This window comes from Astatotilapia calliptera, chromosome 11 (assembly GCF_964374335.1).
Source record: "Astatotilapia calliptera chromosome 11, fAstCal68.1, whole genome shotgun sequence".
Taxonomy (NCBI): Eukaryota; Metazoa; Chordata; class Actinopteri; order Cichliformes; family Cichlidae; genus Astatotilapia; species Astatotilapia calliptera.
The window spans coordinates 38,431,990-38,451,848 of NC_137432.1; the positions used below are offsets into that span (position 1 = coordinate 38,431,990).

At 45.9% G+C, this 19,859-nt stretch overlaps 1 protein-coding gene and 2 long non-coding RNA genes across 3 annotated transcripts in view; 1 reads left to right on the forward strand and 2 right to left on the reverse strand.

Annotated features, from left to right (window-relative positions):
- col6a4a (collagen, type VI, alpha 4a) overlaps positions 1-19,815 on the forward strand; it is a 70,193-nt gene extending 50,378 nt beyond the window's left edge. The window contains exons 36-43 of the mRNA XM_080308657.1: positions 11,849-12,529; positions 14,485-14,572; positions 15,923-16,564; positions 16,752-16,839; positions 17,026-17,183; positions 17,979-18,149; positions 18,505-18,552; positions 18,775-19,815. Coding sequence (XP_080164783.1) covers positions 11,849-12,529; positions 14,485-14,572; positions 15,923-16,564; positions 16,752-16,839; positions 17,026-17,183; positions 17,979-18,149; positions 18,505-18,552; positions 18,775-18,950 — 2,052 coding nt within the window. The 3' untranslated portion in view covers positions 18,951-19,815. The remainder of the gene's footprint in view (positions 1-11,848; positions 12,530-14,484; positions 14,573-15,922; positions 16,565-16,751; positions 16,840-17,025; positions 17,184-17,978; positions 18,150-18,504; positions 18,553-18,774) is intronic.
- On the reverse strand, positions 2,445-8,830 carry LOC145432013 (uncharacterized). Its single transcript, XR_013912355.1, has 2 exons — positions 8,691-8,830; positions 2,445-3,250 (listed from the first exon to the last, which is right to left on the reverse strand). It is a non-coding gene; the product is annotated as an uncharacterized LOC145432013 (long non-coding RNA).
- On the reverse strand, positions 4,187-6,492 carry LOC145432014 (uncharacterized). The gene is made up of 2 exons (XR_013912356.1): positions 6,385-6,492; positions 4,187-4,388 (listed from the first exon to the last, which is right to left on the reverse strand). It is a non-coding gene; the product is annotated as an uncharacterized LOC145432014 (long non-coding RNA).
- Positions 19,816-19,859: the final 44 nt, after the last annotated feature.

Sequence of the window (19,859 nt, forward strand, 5' to 3'; positions counted from 1 at the left end):
AAAGAGCTGGTCCAGTGTTCCGCGACCAGGACAAAAACCGCGTTGTTCCTCCTGTATCCGAGGTCCGACTAGCGGACGAGCTCTCCTTTCCAGCACCCTGGCATAGACTTTCCCAGGGAGGCTGAGGAGTGTGATCCCCCTGTAGTTGGAACACACCCTCCGGTCCCTCTTCTTAAAGATGGGGACTGAAGGAAACTGTTTCCAGGGCCTACTCCGTGGATCGGCTTCCTCCGAGGCGTGGACGTCTATCAGCAGAGAATGTACCTTAGTCTGTAACACAGTCAAATATATTCTCAAGTAATATTCAAGCATGCCATTCAGCGTGTTAGTACGAGCTCGGGAGCAGCTTGGGAGAACAAGAAAACAGAGACTGCTTTAGATTGTCTTCCCAAAGTGACTCAACTTTATTCACAAGTACAACAGTTTATATAGAGGGTAAAATTCATGAGACAGCAGATTATCAGTTTAAACCAGTACAGACCAAGATAAGGCAGCGTCTTCCTGCCCTTGGGTGAAGAAGCATCCTTTGTGTAGTTTATTAGTTCAGCTACAATTGTGATTATCTCAGCGACATATTTTCAAGGCACAAAACGAAGAGTTCGTACATTAGTGAAATCTGAAACAAACCATTTGGCCTTCAACAGGCGTCTAAAAGATTAAGAAACTAATGTAGCTGAGGGAGTGATCTCTGTGGTATTTCAACCTTGTACCAGCCTGTGATTCTCACACATCAATTCTTGGGTCAAAGAGAAAAACACTGAAACAAAGGGGCCTTATTGAATGACAGAGTTTTCCTGCATAATGTCACTATAAAACAATATCCAGTAAATGCTCCCATGGTACTAAAATACCTAACAGTTCCACTCTTTTTTTATTATTATTTTTAAAAAAAATAATAACTCAAATAGAAAGGAAAAATCACAAATGTAATAATATAATATAAAAAGCAAATCATAAAATGTAATAGTTCACAACCTAATGTTCAATATACACATCAGGAACATCATTGGTAACATCTGGCACATCCTCAGGATCAATTTGTGCTAATTGCAAATACATTGAAGTAGCTGTACTAGTAGCTATACGGGTTATCATTGAGCGTACACAGGGTATCACACAACAGGCAATAATCATCAAAAACAAAATAATACATGCTACAACTGTTACAAAGGCTACAATGAGTTCCTTCCATTTTCCAAACGTGTCCTGCATCCACTTGTCTAGCCACTGACCGTGACCTGTATTGGCTCTTAGTTCTATCTGCAATGCTTCAAGTTTATTCATAGCTTGTGTAAATGAACCGTCAGGGGCGGTATTATTGGGAATAAAAGTACAACAAAAATCCTCAAACATAGCACAAACACCTCCTTTCTCAGCTAACAGCATATCTAAGGCCATTCTATTTTGCATGGTCATTAAGGAGGCAGCAGACATCTGTTCTCCTAGGGCTTTAAGGGCCGTATTGGTCAAATTAGTAAGTCTTTGCTGATTGTAATAAACATAATTGATCCAGCCTACATTTTTGTTTACCTGTATCCACGGTAGTATTGAGACAAACCCTGCTGATATTTCTCCTTGTGCCTTTAATTCATTTGGTATCCCGCGTGGAACTCCTATAGCATCTATGTAAACGTTATGTGAATAAGCGGAGCGTTCCGTCCGTCTGCTGGATACAGGCAGATCCGAGGTTTGTTGTATCAGAAGTTCTTGAGCTAAAGTTACTAGACCGCAGGTACCGGTCCAATTAACAGGTAAGGCTAATCTAAGAGTATTATTGCACATCCAATAAGCATGTGGGATTGGTCTGGTCAGGCGCGAAGCTGTAAAGCCTTTTAATATGCCTCCCCAGTACGAGTCGTTTAGTGTGTTGGGCGAATGCAGGATTGTTGAGTTATCTGAATGCGTACTTATATATGCATATATATAAGAAAACATATGTTTATATTGTGTCCTGTCAACACTCGCTGCTAGCCATGTTTCGTTACAGCGTGCTCCCGGAGAGTCAGAAAAGAACGTATAGTTTTGTGTGTCATAATTTATGTTTTCAAGTTTTGGTCGGTGTATGCATGTCATCAAGATATTTGGGTGATGGCGCACCTGTGTTGGGGGCGAAAGAGGTTCAGTGCGGTCTTCGGGGCGCTTCATTTGGTTGCAGGGGTGGGTAGAATCATTAATCATGCTAACATCCTTACTAGAGACTTGTGCTGTGTATATGAATAAACAATCTAAAGGACTTAGTTCTACTCGCAGCGCTTCAATCAGGGTTACCGTTAAGGGCCCCTTTTTATCATTTTTGAATAGCATCTTTGTTAAGGGAAAACCTGAAATTGGATATCCCACTATGACCTGTTCTGGATTACCCTTTGAACAGACATAACAGTTACTGTTTCCTAAGTCACGAGCGGCTGTTCTGGCATTGTCATACCAGGCGTTAGTTCCTGTTCTAGGGGGTGCATAAGATGGTTTATTGGTGGTGTCTGTGTTGCTTTCTACTGATTTTAGAGAACGTGACGAGTGTACTAGGTGGGTGTCTTGCCAAGTGGAGCATGAGGTATTGTCAGCAAAATGTGGCTTGCAGAAATGTGAACAGGGTTGCACTTTACAATACGAAATAGTAAATAAAAATCCTAAGGTTAATGCAGTAGATATGATTAATAACCTAAATATATAAAAAAGACAGTTCTTTAGTCGTCTCCTGGCCTGGTCCCAGGTTCGAGAGACACCGTATAAGCGTTGTGTGATGACAATGGGCATTTCATTTTCTCCATTATCAGGATGAAATGAGTCTATCTTTATCAGGTTAGACATTGTGTGGTACTCTAGGCTTTCTGTTCCTGCTGGATGTTCGAGTACCTTGTTGTTGTTCAGGCGGGGGATCAAAGGGCTTTCTGAGTCTTGGCTCTTTCAGGCGTTGTGTGTTAATCAGTGATTGTGTGTGTGTAGGTGGATTGGATCCGGGCGCTGGCTCGCCTGAGTCGTCATCTATAGGTGTATTGAATCCGGGCGCTGGCTCGCCGGAGACGTCATCTACTTGATCCGACGCCTTAGGTGGTTTGGTGGGGCTGGTCTTAACCCTGCTGGCATGAATCCACTGAGGTTGTCCGTCTGTTAGGATGCTGGTTCTCGTCACTGCAAGTACAGTCTGGGGGCTGGAACACGCGGCCTCCCCGAGTGCCCTTGGTTTTAGCGACTGTACCAACACCGCATCTCCTGGTTTCCACGGATGGGTTGGATCTATGGAAGGGAGAGGCTGAGAGAGACAAACTTTCTGATAGTTATTATTCAGTGTTTCTACCAGGTTATGAACATAGTCAGACAATGCAGTGTCTATGTCCCCTTCCAATAGCGGTGCCCCTCTGGAGGCTGACCATGGTGTTGGAAACGGTCTTCCCATGATTATTTCAAATGGAGATAATTTGGTTGCTGCGGATGGAGTCATTCTAATCTCGCAGAGGATTTGAGGAAGTAGTTTGATCCAGGTCATTCCTGTTTCTATCATTGCTTTAGTCAGGCGGTTTTTTATGGTCCTATTCATTCTTTCTACAACTCCTGAACTCTGAGGATGGTATGGCACATGATATTTCCAGTCTATTCCTAGAGTTTTAGCACACTTTTGAATTACTTCTGATGTGAATGAAGGTCCTCTATCACTGTTAATTTGGTGAGGTATTCCAAATCTGGGTATTATTTCATTGCACAACTTTTGACAGACTACTTCTGCAGTTTCTTTTGATGTTGGGTAAGCTTCTACCCATTTACTAAATTGGTCCACTATTACCAGTAAGTACTTGATGCTTCCTTGTGCTGGCATGTGTGTAAAATCAATTTGTAATGTATGAAATGGGAAATCTGGTTGTGGTAAATGCTGATGTTTTGCTTTTGGTTTTCCTACATTAGTTCGTGCACATGTTAGACAGGTTGCTAATATGCGTTTTACTGCGTGTGATGTTTTCTTGATTACAAATCTTGATTTTATTGCTCCTATTACCCCTCTTTGTCCGACATGACTCACACCGTGAAAATGGCGGACAAGGATTGGCAGTAGTGAAGATGGGAGGGCAATCAAACCCTCAAGGTTTTTGTATAAGCCGTCTCTGTTATCTAAGGTACAATCATTACTTTCCCAGTAAGTGTAATCTAAGGCAGAGGCTTGCTCTTGTATGAATTTTAGGTCAACATTTGTTTCTAAATAGTCTGGGAGCGTGACAAGTGGCAGCTGTAAAGGCAAAGATAATACTTCCCTTCTGGGTGGTTGCTGTGAGGCAGCAGCTGCTTTCGCGGTTACGTCTGCAAGAGCATTTCCCACTGCTTCGTCTGTGTCAGCCGTGCTGTGCCCCTTCGTTTTAACAACTGCAATTGCCGATGGCAGCTGTATAGCCTGCAAAAGTCTTTGAACAAGGTCAGAATTAGCGATCGATTTTCCATCAGCAGATCTAAATCCTCTTTGTCTCCACAATGTGCCAAAGTCATGCACCACACCGAATGCATAACGGCTATCAGTGTAAATTGTTACATGCTTATCCAAATTTAGCTCACAGGCGCGTATTAAAGCCATGAGCTCTGCTTTTTGTGCTGAGTGAAATGGTAATGAGTGAGCCTCTAGTATGATGTCAGGCAATGTCACCACCGAATAGCCACAAAGAAATAAGTTGTCATTTGGTTTTGAACAGGACCCGTCCACATAAACAATGACTGAGTCTGGGATTGGTGTCTGCTCTAAGTCTGGGCGTGGTGCTGTGGATTCCTGTATACGTGTCATACAATCATGAACGTCAGGGTCGTCTGAACCATCCTGTCGGTCAGAGGAACACAGCATACGAATAAGTAAGTGTGCTGGCGAATTGGGTGTGCTGCTTGCTTTTATAGTGAGATTTGCTGTTGAAGTCAGTGTAGCTTCATAACCTGAGTGACGTTGTGCGGTCATGTGTTGTGTAGTTATGTTTGCTAGAATGGTCGTGACCTGGTGATTGGTGTGTAGAATAGTGTCATGTGAGAGTGTGAGCTTCTCGCAGTCCCTTATCATGATAGAGCAAGCTGCTACTGCTCTCAGGCAGGCCGGCATCCCCTGAACTACTGCTGGCAGCACCTTTGAGTAGAAGGCTACTGGACGGTAGCCACAGCCATGCTCTTGGGCTAATACACCTGCACAGGTTGTGCCGTTCTCTGTGACGTACAGGTGGAACGGTAAGTGGTAGTCAGGCAGACCCAAACAAGGGGCGGAGGTCAGCGCTCCCTGTAATGCATTGAAAGAGGCAGTCATTTCTGTGGACCACAGTATTCGAGGAGGCTTGTCTTTTTTGCAGCATTCACGCAGAATGTGGTCATGAAAAGAACAGTCTGGTATCCACTGTCTGCAATAGTTCACCATGCCTAGGAAAGACAGCATTTCTTTCTGTGTAGTGGGCTTAGGGACAGAGGTCACAGCTTTGACCCTGTCTGTAGTCATAGAATGTTGTCCGTGAGACAGTGTAAATCCCAAATATTGAACAGAAGTCTGACAGTACTGCATTTTCTTTGCTGATGCTTTGTGGCCAGTCTGTTGGAGGTGCTGGAGTAGCATGTGTGTGGCAGTTTGACATAGTTTTTCACTATCAGCACAGAGGAGGAGATCATCTACATACTGGATCAGAGTACAGCCCTCTGGAGGAGTGAAGCCGTCCAGGGTAGCACGTACTACCATTGAGAAAGCCGCAGGGCTGTCTACCATGCCTTGGGGTAAGCGAGTCCATGTGTACTGCTTATCTCTATGTGTAAAAGCAAATATCGGCTGTGTGTCTTTATGCACAGGCACTGAGAAAAAGGCGGAGCACAAATCCACCACAGTAAAATGTGTAGCTGTTGCTGGAATAGATGTCAGTATGCTGGGAACATCTGGAACCAGAGGTGGCAGAGGCATGATGACTGCATTAACTTGCCTTAAGTCTTGTGTGAAACGCCATACGCCAGGTTTGTTAGGCTTTGGCACAGGATTGACAGGAGTGTTATATGGAGATACTGTGGGCTTTATTACTCCAGCTGTCAATAAATCTCCTATGATGATGTCTAAGGCTGCGGCTTTTTCAGCGGAAATGGGATATTGCTTGACATATACCGGCTTGTTGTTTTTCAGCTGAGCATGATAAGGTGTACAGTCAATAAATCCTACATCATTCTCACCTCTTGACCATAATGTCATGTTTTGATATTCAGCTGGCAATGTGACAGCAGAGATAGTACAGTGTATGGGGTAGGTTAGATCTATGTGTTGACATGGTGCAGTGATGTCATAGCCTATGTCTGAGTTATGTGACAAAACCACTGTTTGGCCTTCACTTGTGTGAGCAGTTATCATGTTGTTGAACAGTGTGAGAGAAACAAATATGTGGCTTCCAGGCATGGGGCTACCTGGTAACGGTGTTTGCACATGTTTTTGACACAGAGTGTGACGTGGGATACCAGTCAGATGGATATTGAGTTCATTCTCCGCTGGGGCGTCCAGCTGACACAGAGGCTGTTCCTTCTCCATGGTGTCGGTGCATAGGGCAGAGAAAACATAGCTGTTATCAGTATCTGCAAACATTTCACCCTTTGTGTTAAATGAAATACACAAGTTCATTTTTGCCATTAAATCTCTGCCTAATAGATTCACAGGCGAGTTTGGAATAATTATGAATGGATGATATGTAATTTCATCTGGTTTTGGGCCCCAGCGTGTTTTTAGAGAATGAGTTTTGGGGCATTGCACTAGAGTTCCGTTTATTCCCATGGTGTTGATGCACACAGAGGAAACAGGCCCACTATAGAATTTTCCAGACAGTGAACTTTTAGTGGCTCCACTGTCAACTAAAAAGGAATAAGTCTTTTCACCTATCTCTATATCTAACATGGGCAAGCTTTCTGTGTTACGGGACAATTGCAAATGCAGCATCGTGTGTAGTGCTTCACACTGTCCCTCATCATCACCTGGGCCTCCCTATTGTCGGTCCAGTCTTTCGTTATCATATGGGTGGGGATTAAAATGTGGATTATAAGGTTGCTGCCTAAGTGCAAAGGGGCCATTATTTTGATGTGATTCCTGTCTGCGTTGCCAGTTACCTTGTCTGTAAGAGCTCTGCTTACGCCTAGTGGCAGGAGCTGGTCCTGTGTTTTGTGGTTGAGATCTACCTGCTGCTGATTTGCATTCCGTCCTCCAGTGTCCTATTTTTCCACAATAAAAACATACGTCTCCACTCCTATCTCTCCTTCTGAAATCTCCCTGCTGCGCTTGTTGAGGGGACGGGGCCCCTGCATACATCATTTTTTCACTTTCCTCTGAGCCTTCAACATCAAAATTCAACAACATCTTAACAGTTTTAGCCTTCGTGCTGTTGGGGAAAAGATCTGCACCAGCTTTTGTTTTGACAAGTGTGATAAAGTTCTTTATTTTCATGTCATAGAGATTATCAGTGGCAGTCAGCTTCAATAGTTGTGAACATTCTGGATGAATATTGTTTAAGAATGTTGTTATGAAAATCTGATCATTTCCTCCTTCAGGCATGCATGCCTCATTAGTCCAGCAGTGTGTGAAACGTTTCATAAACACTAGAATGGATTCATCTGGCTTTTGCTTACACATGGTTACTGCATTTAAATCAATTTTATCTCTAGACATTGTGAGCAGAAATCTCTTTAGATTTTGAAAAAAGGCTGTGATTTTGTCATCATTTATCCACAAAAACGAGGTGGTGTTGGCTGCTTGGTCATTTTTAGGGTCTAGTTCCTCTACTTCTTCAATAAGCTGAGATTCAGTCACACCTGGGATTCGTTGACATAATATATATCTATAGTCAGGCCCACCCAAGTGGTGGTATCTGGTACTTCTCTGTAATGCAGAAACAAAGGCTGTAGGATTTTGTAGAGGATCGGGAAGTTCTTTAATGGTTGCTGCTAACTCTGAAATTTTAGGGGGTTGAATGCAACACATGTCCCCTATTATCATGAACGGGAGGGAGGTGCTGACGTCATTAAATTGTGATCCCTGCTTTTCTTTATAACGGGTGTTTTTGTGGGGGCCCTCTTGAGTTTTTTCCTCTTTTTTCTGCTTTAAGTAGTTCCTTATTAAATTTCTGGTGTTAGTTATTGCTTTTGGCACAGTTAAACCATTCGCTACTCTAGTGTGGCGCTGAACATGATTATCTATGATAGAAACGGCTTCCTGCAGTTCGGCTTCCGTACGTTCAGTTAAAGGATCTTTCATGATTTCCTCACACTCTGTCATTAACTGTTTTGTTTGCTTTTTATGTTCCTGTAACTCTCTTTCTCGTTCAGTGTATTCTCGTTCCTGTCTTTGATCTAGGTTAAACCAGTCATCTTCTTCTGATTTAGGTGTCATTTCAGTGCCTTCCTCACTCTTTTGGGATTCTGCTGTTAAATCAGGATATACGCGCTGATGACGTGCAGCCGCCGCAGCAGCTATTAATTCTGTTTTTTCATCATAAGGCGGCGGAGCCGTAGGTTGAACGGATGGGCATATAAGGCTAGTTTTTTCTGCAGTGGATTTACTAGAGCCTACACTGGCTTGATTTAAAGCATTTACGTCTGGCTCGGGTCCTTTTTTCCATAGTGGTAGCATGCGATTGGTCACATCACGACATTCTATCATATATTTTTTACAGGACTTTTTAATCAGCCTACTTTTCTTATCACAAATAGTATTTAACATTTCTACTGACCTGTTTTCTGGCGATAATCGTTCAGGATAGGGCTCCGGAAATACATTAGGATGCATTAAAGTTATAGTTCTTAAGTTCGAGACGAAATCAGTCACGTAAGCACTTCCGCATGTTCTGGATACGTAATCATGGAAGTCTTCATTGATTCGCGAGCGTGGGTTAAACGTAACCGGAAGTGGGAGTCGTACTGAGCCGCTATTTGTGATTTTATATTTTATTTTTTTCGGTTTTACAGTTAATTTTGAGTTTTTATCGGACCCGTCTAAGGTCTTTGAATTATTCTGACCCATGGTCAGTGATTTCCAGAGGGGTTTAGACGCTTTGAAGGATTTAAGTTAGTATCTATTTTTGCTGTGGCACACCTGAGGTTACTTGATTTTTTGCTAGCAATTTTATGTTTTTAGTGAGCAACTTCTCACTTTTTAACGAGCAACTTCTCGTTTTATGACCCCAGGCAACTTCCTGTGTCCTTTCTGCTGGTGAGCAACTTCTTAGTTTATGACAGCAGGCAACTTCCTGTGTCCTTTCTGCTTTTATTTTACAAAACAACAGGCAACTTCCTGTGTTTCTATGTGGGCCACTAAATAAGGCTCCTCAGTGTATCCCACTTGTTACTATGTGGGCCACTGAAGAAGGCCTCGTCAGCGTATCCCGTTTCTATGTGGATCACTGAGAAAGGCATAACACAGTCTTATAAAATAAAAAGACAAGTGCCTACCTTCGTCAGGATCCCACTTCTCGACACCAAAATTGAAGGAAACTGTTTCCAGGGCCTACTCCGTGGATCGGCTTCCTCCGAGGCGTGGACGTCTATCAGCAGAGAATGTACCTTCACCTATCAGCAGAGAATGTCCCTTAGTCTGTAACACAGTCAAATATATTCTCAAGTAATATTCAAGCATGCCATTCAGCGTGTTAGTACGAGCTCGGGAGCAGCTTGGGAGAACAAGAAAACAGAGACTGCTTTAGATTGTCTTCCCAAAGTGACTCAACTTTATTCACAAGTACAACAGTTTATATAGAGGGTAAAATTCATGAGACAGCAGATTATCAGTTTAAACCAGTACAGACCAAGATAAGGCAGCGTCTTCCTGCCCTTGGGTGAAGAAGCATCCTTTGTGTAGTTTATTAGTTCAGCTACAATTGTGATTATCTCAGCGACATATTTTCAAGGCACAAAACGAAGAGTTCGTACATTAGTGAAATCTGAAACAAACCATTTGGCCTTCAACAGGCGTCTAAAAGATTAAGAAACTAATGTAGCTGAGGGAGTGATCTCTGTGGTATTTCAACCTTGTACCAGCCTGTGATTCTCACACATCAATTCTTGGGTCAAAGAGAAAAACACTGAAACAAAGGGGCCTTATTGAATGACAGAGTTTTCCTGCATAATGTCACTATAAAACAATATCCAGTAAATGCTCCCATGGTACTAAAATACCTAACAGGGACCACCACCCCAGACCATGTGAAAAACACGTCCAAAGTATGTCCTTTAACATGCGTTGGGTCATTAACCCACTGAGCCAGGTTAAAAGAGTCCGTTAAAGCAAGGAAGTCTTTAGCAAATGAGTCATCCTTACAGCAAGTGTGTATGTTAAAATCTCCCACAATGAGAACACAATCTGGTAATTCTTTGTTTTTACATTCATCAGGTCCCAATCAGCCCAAATATCAAAGAGAAATTTAAAATGCTGCCATGTGGGACAGCTGTGAATATTTCCACCCCTGATAAGCTCAGCACCCCACAGGTCTCTGTACTGGAAACACACGTCTCTCTCTCTCTGCACCACTACAGTGGTCTTTGAGCATCTTTGACTCATTCGCAGATGTATTTTTTTTAATTATACAAACTTTGCACAAAGAGTGATGCAGGTCCAATCACACGTGGCGTGCTTGGTGTCAGGCTGCAGCTTGTGTTGGGTTTTTTGCACTACTTAGAAACCTGCTGGGCAGCTGTACTGGTGCCCAGTATCCACCACAGCCACCTCTTAGCTCAGTTTCTGCTCAACCCAAAAATCTTTCTCCTTTCAAACGTAGGGAAGAAAGCAGCAGTTTAACAGCAAAGAAACAATCAGCCAAACGCAGATTTCCTGTGTGACCTCGACCTGAAACACTGTCAATGGAAAATTGTATTTAGTAGACAGTATAATCTTTTAGTGATATAAGTTTGCATATGGTAGAATACTGCGTGTAGTTATTTGTATTAGGAAATATGCAACCATGTATACTTAGAGGCATATAATTAATTGTGTAGTGACAGGATGTGTGATCTCTAGCAGGCTGCAGGCTTGGTGTGCACTCCAGGAATGCACCCCCACGTCCTGGGAGCATGAGAGGTTGCACCTTGTTTTATTGCTTTAACATAGCTATGTCTGTTTTAGTCTAAGTGCCTTTTTGTTTAGATGAACTGCTGGACTTCCTCGCCGTGTTATCTAGGGTGAACCATCTAGGGTGGGGGAGACTACCCTCTTTGTGACCAAGGATGTACCTTTTGTGCTTTCATGTTATATGACCCTTTGATCAGCAGGACACACACACACACACACACACACACACACACACACACACAGAAGTATAAATAAAGACCGGGGCAGTTTCTTAGCGCGAGTCTTTGGAGGCTGCCCTTGCTAGCAAGAAGTTCTGTGTGTTTCTCTTCTCTGAGTCTTTACTGAAGAAGTGTTTTAGAATGTTTTCCCTAACAAACACTTTCATTAGAAAGTATATTTAAGTATAATTAAGTAATTAAGTATATTTAACCTCCTAAGACTCTTTCATAGCATGCATTTTTAATTCTCTTTGCTATTGGGACTTTATGGTGTTTGATAGGAAACTATAAAGTCACAGTTGAGCAATGATGTGCACAGGAGCAAAATGAGAAACAACAATATGGCTCCTGTGAAAGCAAAGCTTAGTATTTTTGTCTAAACAACCCAAAATGTGACGTCCCCATATGTGGACGCCAGGTCCTAGCAGGTTAATGAACTAGTTTTATTTTTATGGCTTCACTGCAGAAACAGGAGCACCAGGTTGTATCTAAGAATTACACAGATGTTTGGTCTCCGATGGTATGAGAGCAGCTTTGCATGAGCAAACAGAGCTGAGGTTCATCAGTGTGGACGTTAGCATGAGAGGCGTTCACAGCCTCCCTTTGATAGATGCTGCTGGGACTGCTCACCTTTACCCCGACTCACACTTCTGTGATTAAAACGTTTAGCTCTACAGTTGTAAAATATCCTTTATGTAAACAGATTCGTATAATCCGATATAAACGTGACACCAGCCTGGTGACTGATGAACGGGTGGCTGCTGAAAGTTTAACACAAGCTCGTCTTTGCCCGTCAGATCAGTCGGCGTGCCCGGCCTACCCCACCGAGCTGGTGTTCGGTCTCGACATGTCTGATGACGTGACCCCGGGGGACTTTGGTAGGCAGCGCTCCGCCCTCCTCTCCCTGCTGAATGACATCAGTATCGCAGAGAGTAACTGCCCGCACGGCGCGCGTGTCGCTGTGGTGGGATACAACACCTACACCAAGTACCTGATCCGCTTCCAGGACTACCGGCGCAAGGCACAGCTGCTAGAGGCCGTGAGGAACATCGCCCAGGAGAGGACGTCCAACAAACGGCAGCTGGGCGCCGCCATGCGCTTCGTGGGTCAGAACATCTTCAAACGAGTCCGAGCAGGAATAATGATGAGGAAGGTGGTCGTCTTCTTTTCTAGCGGGCCTACAGAGGGCGCTAACGACATTGTAACGGCCATGATGGAGTACCGGGCCCTCAACATTGTTCCAGCGGTCATCTCTCTGAGGAACACTCCCGATATTGAACAAGCCATGCAGGTAGGTGTCATTTACCTGCAGCTACCTACAGATGTTTTTCATCCAGATGTTGACTGAGTCAGTCTTTTCAGACTGTTTTGCCTTCGGTCTGAAGCGGGGTGCGGGTTGCACATTAGCACAGGACTAAAGGAATCGCAGCAGTTTTCCCAATCCCTGCTGAAGCTGGAAAACTGATTACGAAATCCAGCAGGAAAGTGGAGCGGTGTCAGCAGTAGGCATGAAGAGGGAGCTGAACCAGAAGACCTGGAAAGAACCACATCACGAGGAAGATGAAGATGTGTTTCCTCTTTAGGAGACATCTGACGATAGTGCTTGAAGTGCTGCTCCTTTACTTCAAACAAACTTCTTAAATAAAGCCTCATTTATACTAACTCTGCCACCATTTAGATTTCCTGAAGGCTCTGAACTCTTGGAGGGAAAATCCACTTTCTGTATGAGACACCAGAAATGATGACGTCAGCGTATCGAGTATAAAAACATCTGTTAATGTCACAGCGACTCATGCGGCTACCACGGAAACTTGAAGAGTTTCTGTGGAGCAGGAGGAGTCCCAGGAGGTTTAAAGTTAAAATCTCCCACAATGAGAACACAACCATACTTAAAAAGAACGGAGCCTAGGAGATCAGCAAAGTCCGTGATAAAACATTTGCTATATTTAGGCGGTCGGTAAACCACCACGCAGAGTGTGGTCGTGGATGCAGTCATCCCCAATAACTGGACTTCAAAACTAGTGTAGGTAGGTGAGGGTAGCTGCCGAACTGCATATGAATTTTAAAAACCGAGGCTATGCCGCCACCCCTACCAGACCGGTGCAGGGGAAGAGGAGAAGGTGCCTAAGTTAACCTCCTGGAAGGAGGGAAAGAAGATCAAATGTCCAGGCTGGCATGTGGGTAGCCGGTGCTCTGGCTTTAAAGTAGACCCTGAGGCGAACGCGACGGCCGCCCCTTCTACCGCATTTCCTGTAGCGTTTCTTGGTTAGGAAGAGGTAGGTGGAAGAAGCCGGTCGGAGGGTCCAGTTGGGGCGCGGTGGCGTCGCCCAGATTCCAGCAAGGATCAGCCCGAGAGGAATGGGAGAGTCTTAGATTTAAAAGTGTTTGCCTGTAATCAGTGCTCAGCCATTAGATGAGCATACAACTAAAAGGATCAAAAATACAATGCCAAGGTCCGTAAAAGAGCGTAAAGAGGGTAAAAAGCAGCGAAACAGATACAGCCGAGGACGGCAAGCCATCTTGGCTGTAGTTTGCACCTTTATGAATCAGTACAATTAGTTCCTAGTTAGAAGCTGTCTGACAAAGTAAAGCAGGCTAAAAGATCACATCACACCAAGACCTACAGAAGCAGCTGAAAACAAAGCCAGTAAGGTCACAGAGACATTTCTAAGGCTGTGAGACTCCACAGCGAGAGCCATAATCCACACATGGAGAAAACCTGGAACATGCTGAATCTTCTCAGGAGCAACTGGACAAGCGAAAGACTCCAAGAGTGCATCAACGATTCAACCAGGAGGTCACAGAAGAACCCAGAACAACATGGCCTCCGTGGGAGCGATCCCAGGAGAAAACTCCCGCTGACCAAAGACATTAGGACGGGGATAAAGAGTTTTCCAAGACGCTGTACTACATATGTTGAGCAGAAGTGATGGACCGGGACCGGTGCTGACTTTGCAACTTTCCTCTCTCCAGGAGAAAGTAAAGCATGAGCCACTGATGGTGCACCTCCAGGGCCGCTCTGCTCTCCTTTCACTAAGATCAAACTAACACATTTCACACGTGGAAACATCAGGACAACATCCGGCTCTGCAGAACAAACAGCCGATGCTTCACTGCGAGCGTCTCTGCAAACAAAGGAAGCTCAGATTCAATCACTTAAGATCGTTTGAGTCTGAACAACGATGTCTAATGAGTAGATTTCATTGTAACCTTGTACTCAGCGCTTTGTTCAATGTTTCCCATCAGGTTGATGACTCGAGAAACTTTGTGTTCACGGTGCTGGGAGAACGGGCCACTGGGCTCAGGAAGGTCAGGAACTGCGCCATCTGCTACGGTGAGCATCGTTTTCTGCTCTGATCTCTCTTCTGACTTTTCGTGGTTGACAGCGTAGGCGAGCAGAACGCTGTCAAACTAATACTGACTCCTTGTACATGAAAAATGAGCCCACTGCAGTCTTTTTGCCAAAGAACGTGTTTTCAGTACTCGGGGTTGAGAGTCAGTGATAATAAATGCATAATGAATGATCTGATGGATCTGTGTGCACAGCAGGGATGGGTATCGTTTAGGTTTTATCTGATACCGGTGCCAAATCAGTACTTTTGAAACGGTGCCGGTGCTCAAACGGTGCTCAAACCGGTGCTTAAAGAATGGAGAACACAAAATTGGTCCAAAAACCTCTCATGTTCAGCTGTTTTTTGTAAAAAGATAACAATGTTAGCCTTTTCTGCAGCTATGGGGCATATATGGTATCACTCTTGGCTGGAAGCAGTGCTTAAACAATGGAAAAAACACAAACTTTGTCCAAAAACCTCTCATGTTTAACTGTTTTCCACTTTTTCTTTGGTCATTTTAGCCTTTTTGTCCAGGGTGAAGGGAGTATCTGCCATCAAACAAGAGGACAGCCGCATGTAGCTATGATGATGTTTGCTAGTTCACCTTACATGCATTAATGTAATAACGTGGTTAGCCTACTCAACGTAAATTACACTCGAACAACATTAAGCTACTCACGCAGAGAAGAACGGCTGCTGCTGCCATCAAATACGGCGCATTTCTGGGCTTTTAAAAAACCGCTATGCGTCGCCAGGTGTTTCATCGGATTCAAGGTGTTACCTCCTTTGACAGTATCACAGTATCAGCTTAAAGCACTTGTTGCTGCTGAGTTTGCATCTTTTGCTGTGAAGTACAGCCAGACTTTGACCGCTTCGCCTTGGGCATTTTTAATCTGTAGCTCTGCTCTAAAAGAACGTACGTACCTGGCCCCGCCTACTATCCTCGGAAACGTAAAATGATTGGCTAGAAGTGTATCACAGCTCAGGAAAAAAAAGCACCGACATGTGCGCTGCTTTTCGGTCTGGTTACTACCGTTTATGTCAGAACCGGTGCCATCATGGCACCGGACACCGGTACCCATCCCTAGTGCACAGTGCCAGTGTGTGCTGTGTTTCCTGTTGACCTTTGAACCCATGGGTAACAGCACGCTGGCTGATATCAGAGCACACTGTTAGACCTTCCATGAGGTTCAATAATTAGAATATGCTGGCATCTTTTCTAAATGCTTCTGTGCCACAGCATCCTGGTTCCTGTCGAGTAGTCCGAGATCTGATGTGCACAAACATGACGGGTCACTTGTAGCTTTTGTAGCTTCCTGTCATCAGCATCACGCTTTCTGATGTCTCTGCAGACCCCTGCAGGCGTGCAGAGGAGTGCACCTTCATCCAGGAACCAGTGCTGCCTCAGCAGGCGGATGTGGACCTGGTCATGGTGCTGGACAGCTCCAGGGAGATCCAGGCCGATGAATACGCCGGTGCCCGGCAGCTGCTGAGCTCTGTGGTGGAGCAGCTGGTCGTGAGTCCACAGCCCCGCCGAGCCGGCCGCCAGGCCCGAGTAGCTCTGGTCCAACAGAGCACCAAGGTGGAGTTCGGCCTGCAGACCTACCAGAACGCTGGAGACATGAAGACGTACATGATGCAGAACATGCAGCAGCAGGGCGGCTCTTTGGCGCTGGGACAGATGCTGGACTACACCCTGAGGGAGGTGCTGCTGAAGGCCGGCCAGTCGCGCAGCAAGAGGGCCGTCCTGACTGTGGTGGGCACCAAGACGGCCTACAGAGACCAGGCCAAGCTGCGCTACATCTCCCAGAAGGCCAAGTGTGAGGGGGTGGCGCTGTTTGTGGTGACGGTGGGTGATCGTTACAACCGGACGGAGGTGGAGGAGCTGGCCAGCGTGCCGATACAGCAGCACCTGATCAGACTCGACAGGCTGAAGGCCGACGAGCAGGGCTACGCCCAGCGCTTCATCAGGGTCTTCCTCTCCGCCCTCAACAGTAAGATGTTTCCCATCTGCAGCAGTCAGATTAGATTACTGGTGTTCTGGAACACCTGAAGGAAGGGGTTATTATAATTTATCATTTCAGACTTTGCTTTAAACATTCACGGTAACCATCAGTTCCTTTCCCGTTTCACCGCAGAGTATATCTCACCATCACTGTTTTTGTCCCGTGATTGTTTCAGAGGGAGTCACCTCGTATCCTCCTCCCTCTCTGAGGCGAGCATGTGACCAGCTGGGCGGCCAGGAGGGAGGACAGATATTCATAACGGGGTAAATCACACACTCGCATCGCCATCACGTGGGCCTCAGCTAAAACGAAAGTTTGCAGCTCCTGAAATTTCTAATTCTTGGTTGATGTTTGACTTTGGGAGAATCAAGAAGAGTTGTTGTGCATTAGGAAGCTGAAAGGCTCTCACATGGTGATAGTGTGTCCACACATGTGGTCGCTGTGTTCAGTCAGGGCGTGGCACAGCTGGAGGACGTGTTTGGAGAGGAGGTGGAGGAGGACTTCCAGGAGCAGACCGGAGGACAGATTCAGACCGGGCAGTTGGACGTCATCGACGCTCTGATCAGAGGAAATGGCCAGAAAGTCATCTCTGACACGCACGCCAAAGGTAGCCGCACACACGGCGCAGACACACTGCTGCAGGTGAAGGACCGCTCTGACAACGCCTTACATAATGGCAGGGGTACACGACCTCTGACCTCTGAGGTTCAGCAGGAAAACATTCTTTATTTGTCACATGCACGGTAATACGAGTACAACATATACACAGTAAATGAATTCTATACAATAGAGGACGTCGTGTGCAGGGTTCAGACAAACTCTTTTCATTAAAGTGTGTACAGATGTTCTCTCCTTCAGCAGCTGCACAGATGTGGTGGGCATGTCGCGTGTCATGTATGCTTTAACCTCGTGTCTTTGTTCGACTGCATGAGCAGCGGGTCTCAGCCACAGACTGTACATAAAAGACGGACGTAGCCTGCATTCTCTCAGAGGCAGTAAAAGCAACTCAAGGAGGCGGAGCATCATCACGTACAGGAGCTCGGGGTAGGAGGGTGTGCTCGTTTGTCAGCCATGATGGATGACAGAGCTGATGATGGAATAAAGGTTGCTAACAACAACACTGGCTCAGGTGGATAAATTCTGGTTTCAGAATCTGAACCCCAGAGTTGCAGCCGACTGCTCCGTCGCTGTATCTTTATGTTTGAAGGTGTTTCTTGGGGCCGTGGCAGTATGGTCACAGTGGGGAAAAATTGGCATCCCTCCCTCAAAAAAAGAGACTTTCTCCCAAAGCTTCCTCCTCCTGAGTCGCCCCCTGCTGGTCATCAGAAGGAATGCAGGCGTTCAGTCAGTCTGTGCTGGAGCCGCTGCCTGTTTGTAGTAAATGTGTGTGTTCTGCTTTCAGCCCGGTGTCAGCTGCCCGCTGATATCGGCAACCAGTGTAAGAAATACGCCACAGCCTGGTTCTTTGACACAAACGTCGGTGCATGCTCTCGGTTCTGGTATGGCGGCTGCGGTGGCAACGCCAACCGCTTTAGAACGGAATATGAATGTTTCCAGACATGTGGGAACCAGCGTAAGTCCAGACTGCACACAAGCTGACCGCTCCACGTCTGTGGACCCACTAACCTCTGCTATCAGCGGACAGCTAACAGGATGCTCTGCGTGTTGCTTCCTACTAAAGTCCTCTGTGGTCGCGCTGATAACACGCCCTCTGCTACTGCTGTCCACGCTCAGACTCCGTCTGCACACGAACATGCATACACATGTATGTACGTGGGGGACAAAGGTCACAGTAAAAGCAACGCTCTTCTTCTCACGTGCCAGTACTTCCTGCTCAGTGACAGAACACGCCGACCTGTGAGAAGCCCTCATCACTGCTCGCCTGCACAGCTATCGCCTCTCTGACTTTACTCTGTCCTCGCTCGCAGATCCCAATGTGGTGGAGAAGACTCTGCCTGCCAGCTTCGCCTCTCAAGGTAAGACCCGCCTGTACGATGGACAGCGGTGACAGCTGAACAGTGTGAGCGCACACACGATGTTTGTGCCAATAAATACAAGTTAAAAAAGGCAGCGAGAGAGAAGGAAAGAGGAGGAGCTATTTCCCGGTTGTTCTAACAAGGACGAGCGTGCATGTTGAGATGTTTCGGGTCACGTCTCGCTCTGCAGTGCTCTAATATCCGTCTCCTGTTGTCCTCCAGATTCCTGTATCCTCCCTCAGGACCAGGGCAGCTGCGACAACTACACGATGATGTGGTTCTTTGACGCCGCACAGAAGGAGTGCGCTCGCTTCTGGTACGGCGGCTGCGGCGGCAACAAGAACCGCTTCCTGACGCAGGAGGAGTGTCAGAGCCTGTGTGGGACGAAGATCAGATGAGGAGGACGAGAGCGTCACGGCTGAACACGCATAAGGAAACCTGCCGAGGCCACTCAATGAATTAGTCACAGCATTTACCCGCCCTCCCCCGCCGCCATCAGGGAAACTGCTCGAACGCTTTCAGTCATCTGTCGCCTGCTTTTTGTTTGTTTACACGCATGTTCGATTTAAAGAGGCCCAGAAAGGTCACAGGAACGATCGCCTAAGTCTCAGTCCCAGCAGGTGTGACCTGTAACAGCTGACACGGTCGCTGCTCATCGCACTGGTTTGTCCTCGTCCACATTAGGAAACATAAAAAAGTGAGACATACAAATTCGGGACTTGCTGTTTGTACAGTTAGCCTCAGTCAAAGAGGCCACGCCCCCTGTAACACAAACTTTAAAACAGGCTGGAAAGGTTTAACGTGCGATTCTATGGCGACTCACTCACTGCTGCCTCTGCTGGGCACAGGAGAGATTGCAGGTTGGTGCTCAGTTCTCAGAGATGCACGGTGCTGTATCATAATCCAGCTCACAGGAAACGTGAACGTTACTGTGACCTTTCAGGGCCTCCGTAGTTTTCCCTCCAGAGCACATCCCGTTATCCTCACTGCTCGACTCCCCTCACAGACCCCGCCCACGCTCCTTTCTCTCCAGTCAGGTGCTACTTTTTATAAATCAGGTGGAGGCTGATGTGAGAACAAGGTTAAGACTTGAGAGAAGTTAATGTGTTGATGTGTAATTTTCCATGAACCTGAAGCAGCCTTAAAAACACAGGTAGAAGTGAAGCGTGTACAGTATCGCTCCCACAGACGGGACTGTGTGGACTCCATGTAACTGCAGCTTTCACACGTCAACGATGGTTTAAGAAAATAAAATGATCTCAAGTGTCCGTCTGACTTCCTCTTTGTGACCAATCAGGAAACAGCCA